Source organism: Manihot esculenta, chromosome 18, assembly GCF_001659605.2.
Source record: "Manihot esculenta cultivar AM560-2 chromosome 18, M.esculenta_v8, whole genome shotgun sequence".
Taxonomy (NCBI): Eukaryota; Viridiplantae; Streptophyta; class Magnoliopsida; order Malpighiales; family Euphorbiaceae; genus Manihot; species Manihot esculenta.
The window spans coordinates 21,619,459-21,632,356 of record NC_035178.2 but is presented as its reverse complement, the minus strand read 5'-3'; the positions used below and the strand labels follow the sequence as shown (position 1 = coordinate 21,632,356).

Sequence of the window (12,898 nt, the reverse complement as noted above, 5' to 3'; positions counted from 1 at the left end):
GGACCTATTATGTGTTGAAATTCTCACAGCACCTCGACCCATCAAATGAATAAGTTTTTATTAAACGAGTTTCTTAGGTTCCCGATAATAAGTTTTAAATGAGCAGCCCTAATTTCATGAGTCTCTTATTTCGCAAACCTTTCTAAAAAAACCGCATTTTGTTTCCCGCGGCCCAGTTTCTTTTCTCATTTGAGCCGAAAATGTTGCGTTGCATCGCATCCATTACATTGGATTACGCTGAAGGAGTTCATGATATGCTGTAGTGTTAAATTTTCTTTTGTCGATTTCATCACCGCACTGTGCAACGAAACTCAACAAATTCTTTAGGGAGTGGATTGTGTAAATCTAGCATCAAATTGAGTTCAGCACCAAAGAATACGCATATCTTTTCTTCTCATGGACAATGTGCGCCTTTGAGTGGAAATTTTAATACGATTACTCTATCGTGATGAAAATAACGTTCAAAACTGTACGAAAAATCTATAAAAAGCCTGAAAATTCGGACAGAATAATTTTTTCTAGGGTCGAAACTTGGCCAAACTGCCTTCGACTGTAATCTCATGTTTTCTGTTGTCAGTTTAATCACCGCACGACGCGGGGAAACCCGACGAGTGAGCGAGCAGATTGAATAGAAAATGGAAAAACAAAAAAGACAAAGAGCAACATGCGAGTATCTTGGCCGTCTACCCACGCAGTAACCTATATAAAAGGAAACTTTGAAGTGTCTCGTTTTATTTGGTAAAACTTACAACTTGAAATATGCTCATCTCCTCGATAATCCATGTATCGCGGCTAGGAGCTGCGAGGTTTGAGCGTTGACAATACTAGCAAATGGTTGGAGTCAATTTTCCCTTAAGTGTGGGTTTAACATTTGCACACAAGGATTTTACAGGGCCTTCCTTTCCTCCGTACGTCAAGTTAATGTCAGCGAGCTCGACCTTCTGGCATGGAAAACTGCTGCTGCAATTAAGTCGAACAGCTACTGCGGTCGCTGAAGAGCCCCTAATATTCTTGAAGGTGACGTTGGAGATCTTAACTTTTGACGGAAGCTGAAACAAACATCAGAAACGGCAAAGGGTTACAGAAATTTCATGTTGCGGGCAGATTTGTCCACGGACAATGCATTAAGAGACTCTTTCATTTTCATTTCTTTTCGCGTTACCTTTGGATTGCACTGATTCCATGGGCAGTACATTTGATCTATAATGATAGGGTTGCGGACATTTTTCATCATAATATCCTCGAAATGCATATCAGAGGCCATGCCACCATGTAATGCCGGCCATGTCTTAATTCTCACTCCATTGTCGGTGTCATAGAAGGTGCAGTTCCTTACGAAAATTCCAGAGACAAATTCATCAGTGGTCTTCCCTAAACTTCCCACGCTAATGCCATGTCCATGTCCACATCGTACGTTTGTGATCCTTATTTGTTCGCTGGCACCACCAATGGAGATGCAGTCATCGCCGGTGGCAATATTTGAATTAATAATGTTGATCCCATTTGAATGCCCGATGTGAATTCCATCTGTATTGACGCTATCTCCTGGTGCAGTGATCGTGAAGCGATCGAAAGTAAGGTTTTGCCACCTAGAAGATTGACATGGAAATTCTTACTATCGAGCGATGTTACGTCCTGAACTACGCTGTTGGTGATGAAGTCAAACCGCAAGCTCTGGCGTGTTTTTAAAGGGACAAGAAGCACATAAAGGAAACGTTATTAATCATCTTACAAAGCAGTATGATACATGCACAATATACGATTCAATTAAACTTACAACTGGAAGTCTCTTGCATTTTGGATTTCGACCGCAGTTATTTTGCTTCCAAGCCACTTGCCCTTGTCCGTCGAAGGTTCCACCACCGGATAATTTGAATTGATCAATGTATGCAAAAGTAATCCAGCTGTCCTTGGCATAACTGCTAGGGTTTATCGGTGCCAATAAGGTTCCTTGGACTTGAAGCTCCATGGCTCCCTTGCATGGACCATTTAAGTCAGTTAAACCTATGGAATATGTTCCTTTGGGTACTACAACTATGTTGGAACCCTTTGCTGAACAAGCCTCTTTCCACGCGCCCAATAATGCCTGAAAAGGAAAAAAAAAGGGAGATGAAAGTTCAGTTAAAATGAGGTATAAGAAAATCACGGCGAAATTAAAAATTAGGAATCGTCAGCACACCTTGCTAATATCTGACTTGCCATCGGCTTTACCACCATAATTTTTCACATCAAATACGGCAGATTGAACTCTACCAGCAAAAACAAACAATAATAGCAAAGATGTCAGGGAAAAATACGTCTCCAGGGTCGTCATCTTCATGAAGCCTTTTCTTTTCTAAGTTCTTTCGTAAAATGCGCGGCAAATTAGAATGGATTTCTCCTTGTTTGCAAAAGCTTTTATATCTAAGCAATTATCTAAAGTTACCGGATTTTATAACGGAGGGAAGTTATTTACTTGTAACTTTTGTTCTATTATTGGAAATTGTTTTGTCGCTTTTTAATAAAAAGCATAACAGAGAAATACCGACTAACGTCTAACCTATAAGTAGATATTGTCTTGTTTTTCATTCGTTTGCAGCAAAACTTATCTTTACGTCTAAGCCTTTCATACTGATATAGCGATTTCTTACTTGTTCATGACAAGCACCCTCCAACGCCAATAGTAGATTTTCATTTGTCTCGCACCGTGCAATATTCCAAAATATTGCATAAAAAAAATAGAATTCACATAAGTAGAAATCGCATGCACTTTTTATGAGCCGCGTCACGTTTCCTTTTAAAGAAAAGGAAACGGAGCAACGATTAATCGTGACACATACTCACAGTGACTTCCTTTCTTGAAGAGATTTTAAGTGATGATGCTTGAGTAGATCCTAAATCATAGCACGGGTAGATTTATTCGCTTCACAGAATATTCTATTTTCATAAAATTAGTGCCATGTACCTTCTAAATTCATAATCGGTCCTTGAATCTTTTGAAAATTGCCCTTAGCATGCAATAAAAAAAAAAATTTAAAGACGTTAAAAAAACCTAATGAGAAAATGTATTTTTCACCGAAGAGATTTCAACGCCTCAATATGTCGTGCAGTGACACAAAGTGAGCTAAAATGAAAAGCAAAATAGGCGACGCACATATTCACGGGGTTCGACAATATGTCGATGTGATAGAGCTTGTGCATTTTTTATTCCAAAACTTTGAGCTTATTGACCAACGAGCACCCGGGCTAGCTTGGTGATGCAGTCGGAAAATAGAGCTGTGCTGTTATTGGTTAAACCTGCAAGAATGAGAACGTGAGGTGATGGGTGCCCACGGCAGCCACTCCGACGCTCAACTCAATAAGCCTGAAGAGAAAAGCGAGAGAAAGGAATTGCTCATAACTTGAACAGTATAAAAGAACATCGTACCTTTGCCTCTCTGGTCGTTCTCCTTTAATACTGTAAGAAGACAGAGATAAATATAGCATTTTCTGATAATCCAATGATGATGTGATCGTTTGCTTGATCAGGGATATCGCCGGCTAATAGGTCGGTGATCCCGCGACTATAGCCATAATGGGTATACGCGGGACTGTGCCTGATAATGATAACTTTGTGCCGAGACTCATCTTATCCAGGGGAGGGCCAGTTATGCTAATAAACAGGGTGTTGAGGTGTGCGGGCCTTCCTTTCCTAGAGTGGGGCCGCGCTACCCACTCATCAGATCTTGCCACGTGGACCTATTATGTGTTGACAACTCATGCCTTTCTTTGGGCGACCCTTGTGCAGCATCACGTGGACCTATTATGTGTTGAAATTCTCACAGCACCTCGACCCATCAAATGAATAAGTTTTTATTAAACGAGTTTCTTAGGTTCCCGATAATAAGTTTTAAATGAGCAGCCCTAATTTCATGAGTCTCTTATTTCGCAAACCTTTCTAAAAAAACCGCATTTTGTTTCCCGCGGCCCAGTTTCTTTTCTCATTTGAGCCGAAAATGTTGCGTTGCATCGCATCCATTACATTGGATTACGCTGAAGGAGTTCATGATATGCTGTAGTGTTAAATTTTCTTTTGTCGATTTCATCACCGCACTGTGCAACGAAACTCAACAAATTCTTTAGGGAGTGGATTGTGTAAATCTAGCATCAAATTGAGTTCAGCACCAAAGAATACGCATATCTTTTCTTCTCGAGGACAATGTGTGCCTTTGAGTGGAAATTTTAATACGATTACTCTATCGTGATGAAAATAACGTTCAAAACTGTACGAAAAATCTATAAAAAGCCTGAAAATTCGGACAGAATAATTTTTTCTAGGGTCGAAACTTGGCCAAACTGCCTTCGACTGTAATCTCATGTTTTCTGTTGTCAGTTTAATCACCGCACGACGCGGCGAAACCCGACGAGTGAGCGAGCAGATTGAATAGAAAATGGAAAAACAAAAAAGACAAAGAGCAACATGCTAGTATCTTGGCCGTCTACCCACGCAGTAACCTATATAAAAGGAAACTTTGAAGTGTCTCGTTTTATTTGGTAAAACTTACAACTTGAAATATGCTCATCTCCTCGATAATCCATGTATCGCGGCTAGGAGCTGCGAGGTTTGAGCGTTGACAATACTAGCAAATGGTTGGAGTCAATTTTCCCTTAAGTGTGGGTTTAACATTTGCACACAAGGATTTTACAGGGCCTTCCTTTCCTCCGTACGTCAAGTTAATGTCAGCGAGCTCGACCTTCTGGCATGGAAAACTGCTGCTGCAATTAAGTCGAACAGCTACTGCGGTCGCTGAAGAGCTCCTAATATTCTTGAAGGTGACGTTGGAGATCTTAACTTTTGACGGAAGCTGAAACAAACATCAGAAACGGCAAAGGGTTACAGAAATTTCATGTTGCGGGCAGATTTGTCCACGGACAATGCATTAAGAGACTCTTTCATTTTCATTTCTTTTCGCGTTACCTTTGGATTGCACTGATTCCATGGGCAGTACATTTGATCTATAATGATAGGGTTGCGGACATTTTTCATCATAATATCCTCGAAATGCATATCAGAGGCCATGCCACCATGTAATGCCGGCCATGTCTTAATTCTCACTCCATTGTCGGTGTCATAGAAGGTGCAGTTCCTTACGAAAATTCCAGAGACAAATTCATCAGTGGTCTTCCCTAAACCTCCCACGCTAATGCCATGTCCATGTCCACATCGTACGTTTGTGATCCTTATTTGTTCGCTGGCACCACCAATGGAGATGCAGTCATCGCCGGTGGCAATATTTGAATTAATAATGTTGATCCCGTTTGAATGCCCGATGTGAATTCCATCTGTATTGACGCTATCTCCTGGTGCAGTGATCGTGAAGCGATCGAAAGTAAGGTTTTTGCCACCTAGAAGATTGACATGGAAATTCTTACTATCGAGCGATGTTACGTCCTGAACTACGCTGTTGGTGATGAAGTCAAACCGCAAGCTCTGGCGTGTTTTTAAAGGGACAAGAAGCACATAAAGGAAACGTTATTAATCATCTTACAAAGCAGTATGATACATGCACAATATACGATTCAATTAAACTTACAATTGGAAGTCTCTTGCATTTTGGATTTCGACCGCAGTTATTTTGCTTCCAAGCCACTTGCCCTTGTCCGTCGAAGGTTCCACCACCGGATAATTTGAATTGATCAATGTATGCAAAAGTAATCCAGCTGTCCTTGGCATAACTGCTAGGGTTTATCGGTGCCAATAAGGTTCCTTGGACTTGAAGCTCCATGGCTCCCTTGCATGGACCATTTAAGTCAGTTAAACCTATGGAATATGTTCCTTTGGGTACTACAACTATGTTGGAACCCTTTGCTGAACAAGCCTCTTTCCACGCGCCCAATAATGCCTGAAAAGGAAAAAAAAAAGGGAGATGAAAGTTCAGTTAAAATGAGGTATAAGAAAATCACGGCGAAATTAAAAATTAGGAATCGTCAGCACACCTTGCTAATATCTGACTTGCCATCGGCTTTACCACCATAATTTTTCACATCAAATACGGCAGATTGAACTCTACCAGCAAAAACAAACAATAATAGCAAAGATGTCAGGGAAAAATACGTCTCCAGGGTCGTCATCTTCATGAAGCCTTTTCTTTTCTAAGTTCTTTCGTAAAATGCGCGGCAAATTAGAATGGATTTCTCCTTGTTTGCAAAAGCTTTTATATCTAAGCAATTATCTAAAGTTACCGGATTTTATAACGGAGGGAAGTTATTTACTTGTAACTTTTGTTCTATTATTGGAAATTGTTTTGTCGCTTTTTAATAAAAAGCATAACAGAGAAATACCGACTAACGTCTAACCTATAAGTAGATATTGTCTTGTTTTTCATTCGTTTGCAGCAAAACTTATCTTTACGTCTAAGCCTTTCATACTGATATAGCGATTTCTTACTTGTTCATGACAAGCACCCTCCAACGCCAATAGTAGATTTTCATTTGTCTCGCACCGTGCAATATTCCAAAATATTGCATAAAAAAATAGAATTCACATAAGTAGAAATCGCATGCACTGTTTATGAGCCGCGTCACGTTTCCTTTTAAAGAAAAGGAAACGGAGCAACGATTAATCGTGACACATACTCACAGTGACTTCCTTTCTTGAAGAGATTTTAAGTGATGATGCTTGAGTAGATCCTAAATCATAGCACGGGTAGATTTATTCGCTTCACAGAATATTCTATTTTCATAAAATTAGTGCCATGTACCTTCTAAATTCATAATCGGTCCCTGAATCTTTTGAAAATTGCCCTTAGCATGCAATAAAAAAAAAATTTAAAGACGTTAAAAAAACCTAATGAGAAAATGTATTTTTCACCGAAGAGATTTCAACGCCTCAATATGTCGTGCAGTGACACAAAGTGAGCTAAAATGAAAAGCAAAATAGGCGACGCACATATTCACGGGGTTCGACAATATGTCGATGTGATAGAGCTTGTGCATTTTTTATTCCAAAACTTTGAGCTTATTGACCAACGAGCACCCGGGCTAGCTTGGTGATGCAGTCGGAAAATAGAGCTGTGCTGTTATTGGTTAAACCTGCAAGAATGAGAACGTGAGGTGATGGGTGCCCACGGCAGCCACTCCGACGCTCAACTCAATAAGCCTGAAGAGAAAAGCGAGAGAAAGGAATTGCTCATAACTTGAACAGTATAAAAGAACATCGTACCTTTGCCTCTCTGGTCGTTCTCCTTTAATACTGTAAGAAGACAGAGATAAATATAGCATTTTCTGATAATCCAATGATGATGTGATCGTTTGCTTGATCAGGGATATCGCCGGCTAATAGGTCGGTGATCCCGCGACTATAGCCATAATGGGTATACGCGGGACTGTGCCTGATAATGATAACTTTGTGCCGAGACTCATCTTATCCAGGGGAGGGCCAGTTATGCTAATAAACAGGGTGTTGAGGTGTGCGGGCCTTCCTTTCCTAGAGTGGGGCCGCGCTACCCACTCATCAGATCTTGCCACGTGGACCTATTATGTGTTGACAACTCATGCCTTTCTTTGGGCGACCCTTGTGCAGCATCACGTGGACCTATTATGTGTTGAAATTCTCACAGCACCTCGACCCATCAAATGAATAAGTTTTTATTAAACGAGTTTCTTAGGTTCTCGATAATAAGTTTTAAATGAGCAGCCCTAATTTCATGAGTCTCTTATTTCGCAAACCTTTCTAAAAAAACCGCATTTTGTTTCCCGCGGCCCAGTTTCTTTTCTCATTTGAGCCGAAAATGTTGCGTTGCATCGCATCCATTACATTGGATTACGCTGAAGGAGTTCATGATATGCTGTAGTGTTAAATTTTCTTTTGTCGATTTCATCACCGCACTGTGCAACGAAACTCAACAAATTCTTTAGGGAGTGGATTGTGTAAATCTAGCATCAAATTGAGTTCAGCACCAAAGAATATGCATATCTTTTCTTCTCATGGACAATGTGCGCCTTTGAGTGGAAATTTTAATACGATTACTCTATCGTGATGAAAATAACGTTCAAAACTGTACGAAAAATCTATAAAAAGCCTGAAAATTCGGACAGAATAATTTTTTCTAGGGTCGAAACTTGGCCAAACTGCCTTCGACTGTAATCTCATGTTTTCTGTTGTCAGTTTAATCACCGCACGACGCGGCGAAACCCGACGAGTGAGCGAGCAGATTGAATAGAAAATGGAAAAACAAAAAAGACAAAGAGCAACATGCGAGTATCTTGGCCGTCTACCCACGCAGTAACCTATATAAAAGGAAACTTTGAAGTGTCTCGTTTTATTTGGTAAAACTTACAACTTGAAATATGCTCATCTCCTCGATAATCCATGTATCGCGGCTAGGAGCTGCGAGGTTTGAGCGTTGACAATACTAGCAAATGGTTGGAGTCAATTTTCCCTTAAGTGTGGGTTTAACATTTGCACACAAGGATTTTACAGGGCCTTCCTTTCCTCCGTACGTCAAGTTAATGTCAGCGAGCTCGACCTTCTGGCATGGAAAACTGCTGCTGCAATTAAGTCGAACAGCTACTGCGGTCGCTGAAGAGCCCCTAATATTCTTGAAGGTGACGTTGGAGATCTTAACTTTTGACGGAAGCTGAAACAAACATCAGAAACGGCAAAGGGTTACAGAAATTTCATGTTGCGGGCAGATTTGTCCACGGACAATGCATTAAGAGACTCTTTCATTTTCATTTCTTTTCGCGTTACCTTTGGATTGCACTGATTCCATGGGCAGTACATTTGATCTATAATGATAGGGTTGCGGACATTTTTCATCATAATATCCTCGAAATGCATATCAGAGGCCATGCCACCATGTAATGCCGGCCATGTCTTAATTCTCACTCCATTGTCGGTGTCATAGAAGGTGCAGTTCCTTACGAAAATTCCAGAGACAAATTCATCAGTGGTCTTCCCTAAACTTCCCACGCTAATGCCATGTCCATGTCCACATCGTACGTTTGTGATCCTTATTTGTTCGCTGGCACCACCAATGGAGATGCAGTCATCGCCGGTGGCAATATTTGAATTAATAATGTTGATCCCGTTTGAATGCCCGATGTGAATTCCATCTGTATTGACGCTATCTCCTGGTGCAGTGATCGTGAAGCGATCGAAAGTAAGGTTTTTGCCACCTAGAAGATTGACATGGAAATTCTTACTATCGAGCGATGTTACGTTCTGAACTACGCTGTTGGTGATGAAGTCAAACCGCAAGCTCTGGCGTGTTTTTAAAGGGACAAGAAGCACATAAAGGAAACGTTATTAATCATCTTACAAAGCAGTATGATACATGCACAATATACGATTCAATTAAACTTACAACTGGAAGTCTCTTGCATTTTGGATTTCGACCGCAGTTATTTTGCTTCCAAGCCACTTGCCCTTGTCCGTCGAAGGTTCCACCACCGGATAATTTGAATTGATCAATGTATGCAAAAGTAATCCAGCTGTCCTTGGCATAACTGCTAGGGTTTATCGGTGCCAATAAGGTTCCTTGGACTTGAAGCTCCATGGCTCCCTTGCATGGACCATTTAAGTCAGTTAAACCTATGGAATATGTTCCTTTGGGTACTACAACTATGTTGGAACCCTTTGCTGAACAAGCCTCTTTCCACGCGCCCAATAATGCCTGAAAAGGAAAAAAAAAAGGGAGATGAAAGTTCAGTTAAAATGAGGTATAAGAAAATCACGGCGAAATTAAAAATTAGGAATCGTCAGCACACCTTGCTAATATCTGACTTGCCATCGGCTTTACCACCATAATTTTTCACATCAAATACGGCAGATTGAACTCTACCAGCAAAAACAAACAATAATAGCAAAGATGTCAGGGAAAAATACGTCTCCAGGGTCGTCATCTTCATGAAGCCTTTTCTTTTCTAAGTTCTTTCGTAAAATGCGCGGCAAATTAGAATGGATTTCTCCTTGTTTGCAAAAGCTTTTATATCTAAGCAATTATCTAAAGTTACCGGATTTTATAACGGAGGGAAGTTATTTACTTGTAACTTTTGTTCTATTATTGGAAATTGTTTTGTCGCTTTTTAATAAAAAGCATAACAGAGAAATACCGACTAACGTCTAACCTATAAGTAGATATTGTCTTGTTTTTCATTCGTTTGCAGCAAAACTTATCTTTACGTCTAAGCCTTTCATACTGATATAGCGATTTCTTACTTGTTCATGACAAGCACCCTCCAACGCCAATAGTAGATTTTCATTTGTCTCGCACCGTGCAATATTCCAAAATATTGCATAAAAAAAATAGAATTCACATAAGTAGAAATCGCATGCACTTTTTATGAGACGCGTCACGTTTCCTTTTAAAGAAAAGGAAACGGAGCAACGATTAATCGTGACACATACTCACAGTGACTTCCTTTCTTGAAGAGATTTTAAGTGATGATGCTTGAGTAGATCCTTGTAATACCCGGCATGTTCAGACATCAGAATTCCTATCGTTCGGTGGAATCGAGGATGTCAGAGCATCCCTGAAGGGAGAGTGGAGGTTTTCTAAAATGTTTTTAGATGTTTTAAGCTTTTGTTTTAGCAAAGGAATAAGTTTTGAAGAAACAAGGCTAAGGAAAGTTTTGCCACTTTCGGCCCCCTAAAGTGTAAGTTCGGCCGCCTAAAGTAGCTCATGTTCGGCCCCCTAAACTCAATGTTCGGCCCCCGAACGTGATGAGGTGTTACATGTAGCTTTGGCCACCGAACGTGAAGCGGTGGTTCACTTTTTTTAAGTGGATATGGCCGACTATGGAGGTGCTTAAGCTCTCCTTTGGGTCAGGAACAAGCACATGTTTCCCCTTGGTGATTTTCTTGAGTTTCTAATCAAATCTTTCAAAGAAAAATAAGTTTATGGTGAGTTTTAACTAGTTTTGAGAAGTTGTGCAGTTTGAGAACTTGTGAAGCTTGAATCTTCATTTCTTCAAGTTTGGGGTCACGCCAGCCTTTGTTCTTCAAAGGGTAAGAGTGAATCCTTTGTTTTTATCATGTTTTAAATGAGTTTGATGATGGGAAAGGGGAGTTGTGCTTGAGTATGCATAAGTTGTCCATATTAGGGTGTATGGATCCTATGCTTTGTGTATGGTTGTTGTGTGTTGTTTGTTGGAGTTTAATTTATTTGAAGCTCCTTTATGCTTATTAAAGTGTTTATGCATGTTTTAGAAGGGTTAAATGCATGTGTTGAGGTCTGAGCAGGTGATGGAGGGATTAGCAGGCGTCCTTGTGCACGAAACTGAGTTCTGGATGAACTCAGGTTCGGCCCCCGAAAGTCCAAGTTAGGCCGCCGAACATGCCTGACTTTCGTCTCTGGAAGGGACATTCGGCCGCCGAAGGTGCCCCCGAAAGTGCCCTGTCCAGCCTTCCTTTGCATGTTTTCTATGTTTGGTCTAAGGTGTTTTAAGGGGTTTTAAGGGGAGATGTTTAGCGGTATGTCCGAGTATGTTTGGTCCCTCATTTGAGTCTATCTGTGTAGGCACAGAGCAGAGGAACCAGAGAGAGCAGCAGTGAGTACTGCTCCAGAGTTTTCAGAGCCTGCAGAGTCAGTCAGTCCAGATAGCCAGAGGTGAGTGGAACTAAACTTAATGCTTTTTGAATTGATCAAAGACATGTTTTAGCATATCTCATGCATCATGATTATGCCATAAGTTGATTGCATTAGTATCCACGAATATGTTGCATTGCATTGTTATTTGTTGATGTGGGTAAATGCTGAATGATCCCATAGTCACAGACAGGAAGACCAGGAGCCTTTGACTACGCCCTGGCAAGTATAGCAAAGACCAGGAGCCTTTGACTACGCCCTGGCAGGTATATAGTAAAGTCCAGGAGCCTTTGACTACGCCCTGGCAATGGTAAGTACAATGGTGTTATATACACATATACATATATGACAGGAAGTCCAGGAGCCTTTGACTACGCCCTGGCACAGAGTTACTGGGACTATGTGGTGACAGGTTTACTCTTGATGTGAAATGTTTGTGTTATGACGCATTCCATGAGAGCATCTGTTAATGAATTGTTTTACTGTTCTACTCACTGGGCTATAGAGCTCATCCCACTCCCTTAACCCCAGTTTTGCAGGTTCAGTATACCGTGTACAGGGACAGTCCAGCAGGGTTCAGAGAAAGAATAAAGAGAAATGTAATAGTCTAGAGTGGACATGTACTGTTAAAGAGATGTAATAGTTATATATGTGCTTGACTTAGTAGTTGTAAATCTATTGTGTTGTACATGATCGGTATATGTATATGTTTTACTGTATGTGGACTACCAGGCTTAACAGGTATGAATGAACCCATCTAGAGCAAGCTCTAGTCAGGGGTACAGAGTACAGAGTACAGAGTACAGAGTACAGAGTACAGAGTACAGAGATAGTGCATGCACAGGTTAAGCCTTGGGCCAGAAAAGAGTTTTCATTTTCACAAAAAATGTATGATCATGTATGAGATTTACAGGTACACAGAGAGTATAGCAGGCTTGCTACGAGTTCTGGCGGCCTTAAGCCGACCTGAATCCTAGCGCCGGTGACGGTCCATTTTGGGGTCGTTACAGATTGGTATCAGAGCCCTAGGTTCACATGATCGGACCTATAGCGCTAGTGTCGGGCTCATAGAGGGTGGTCAAGCACAATAGGAAATCATGTCCACTAGGATAGGGTGTTGCGTCCTATCTGTTTCATGCCATAAGTTATGCATGTGCTGTATTGATATGTGATGTTTATGTGCTAAGTGTTATGTTATGTATTGTTTTCCAGATAGAATAAAGATGCGAGGAACTCGTCGATCAGCTCGATTGACTGGAGTCCCACCAGATAGTGAGAGACCAGCTGCTCGTTCTCCTGCATTGCCGAGGGCAAGGTCTCAGCGATCTAGCAGGGAAGGTACGTCAATA

The 12,898-nt window shown here is 40.9% G+C and overlaps 1 protein-coding gene and 1 pseudogene across 1 annotated transcript; both read right to left on the bottom strand.

Annotated features, from left to right (window-relative positions):
• Window positions 1-732: 732 nt before the first annotated feature.
• Window positions 733-8,331, bottom strand: LOC122722434 (annotated as a pseudogene).
• LOC122722433 (polygalacturonase-like) lies at window positions 7,968-9,864 on the bottom strand. The gene is made up of 3 exons (XM_043953132.1): window positions 9,730-9,864; window positions 9,327-9,635; window positions 7,968-9,256 (listed from the first exon to the last, which is right to left on the bottom strand). Exons 1-3 carry the CDS (start codon window positions 9,862-9,864, stop codon window positions 8,627-8,629), a joined length of 1,074 nt encoding a protein of 357 aa, XP_043809067.1. The 3' UTR covers window positions 7,968-8,626.
• Between the last annotated feature and the right edge of the window lie 3,034 nt (window positions 9,865-12,898).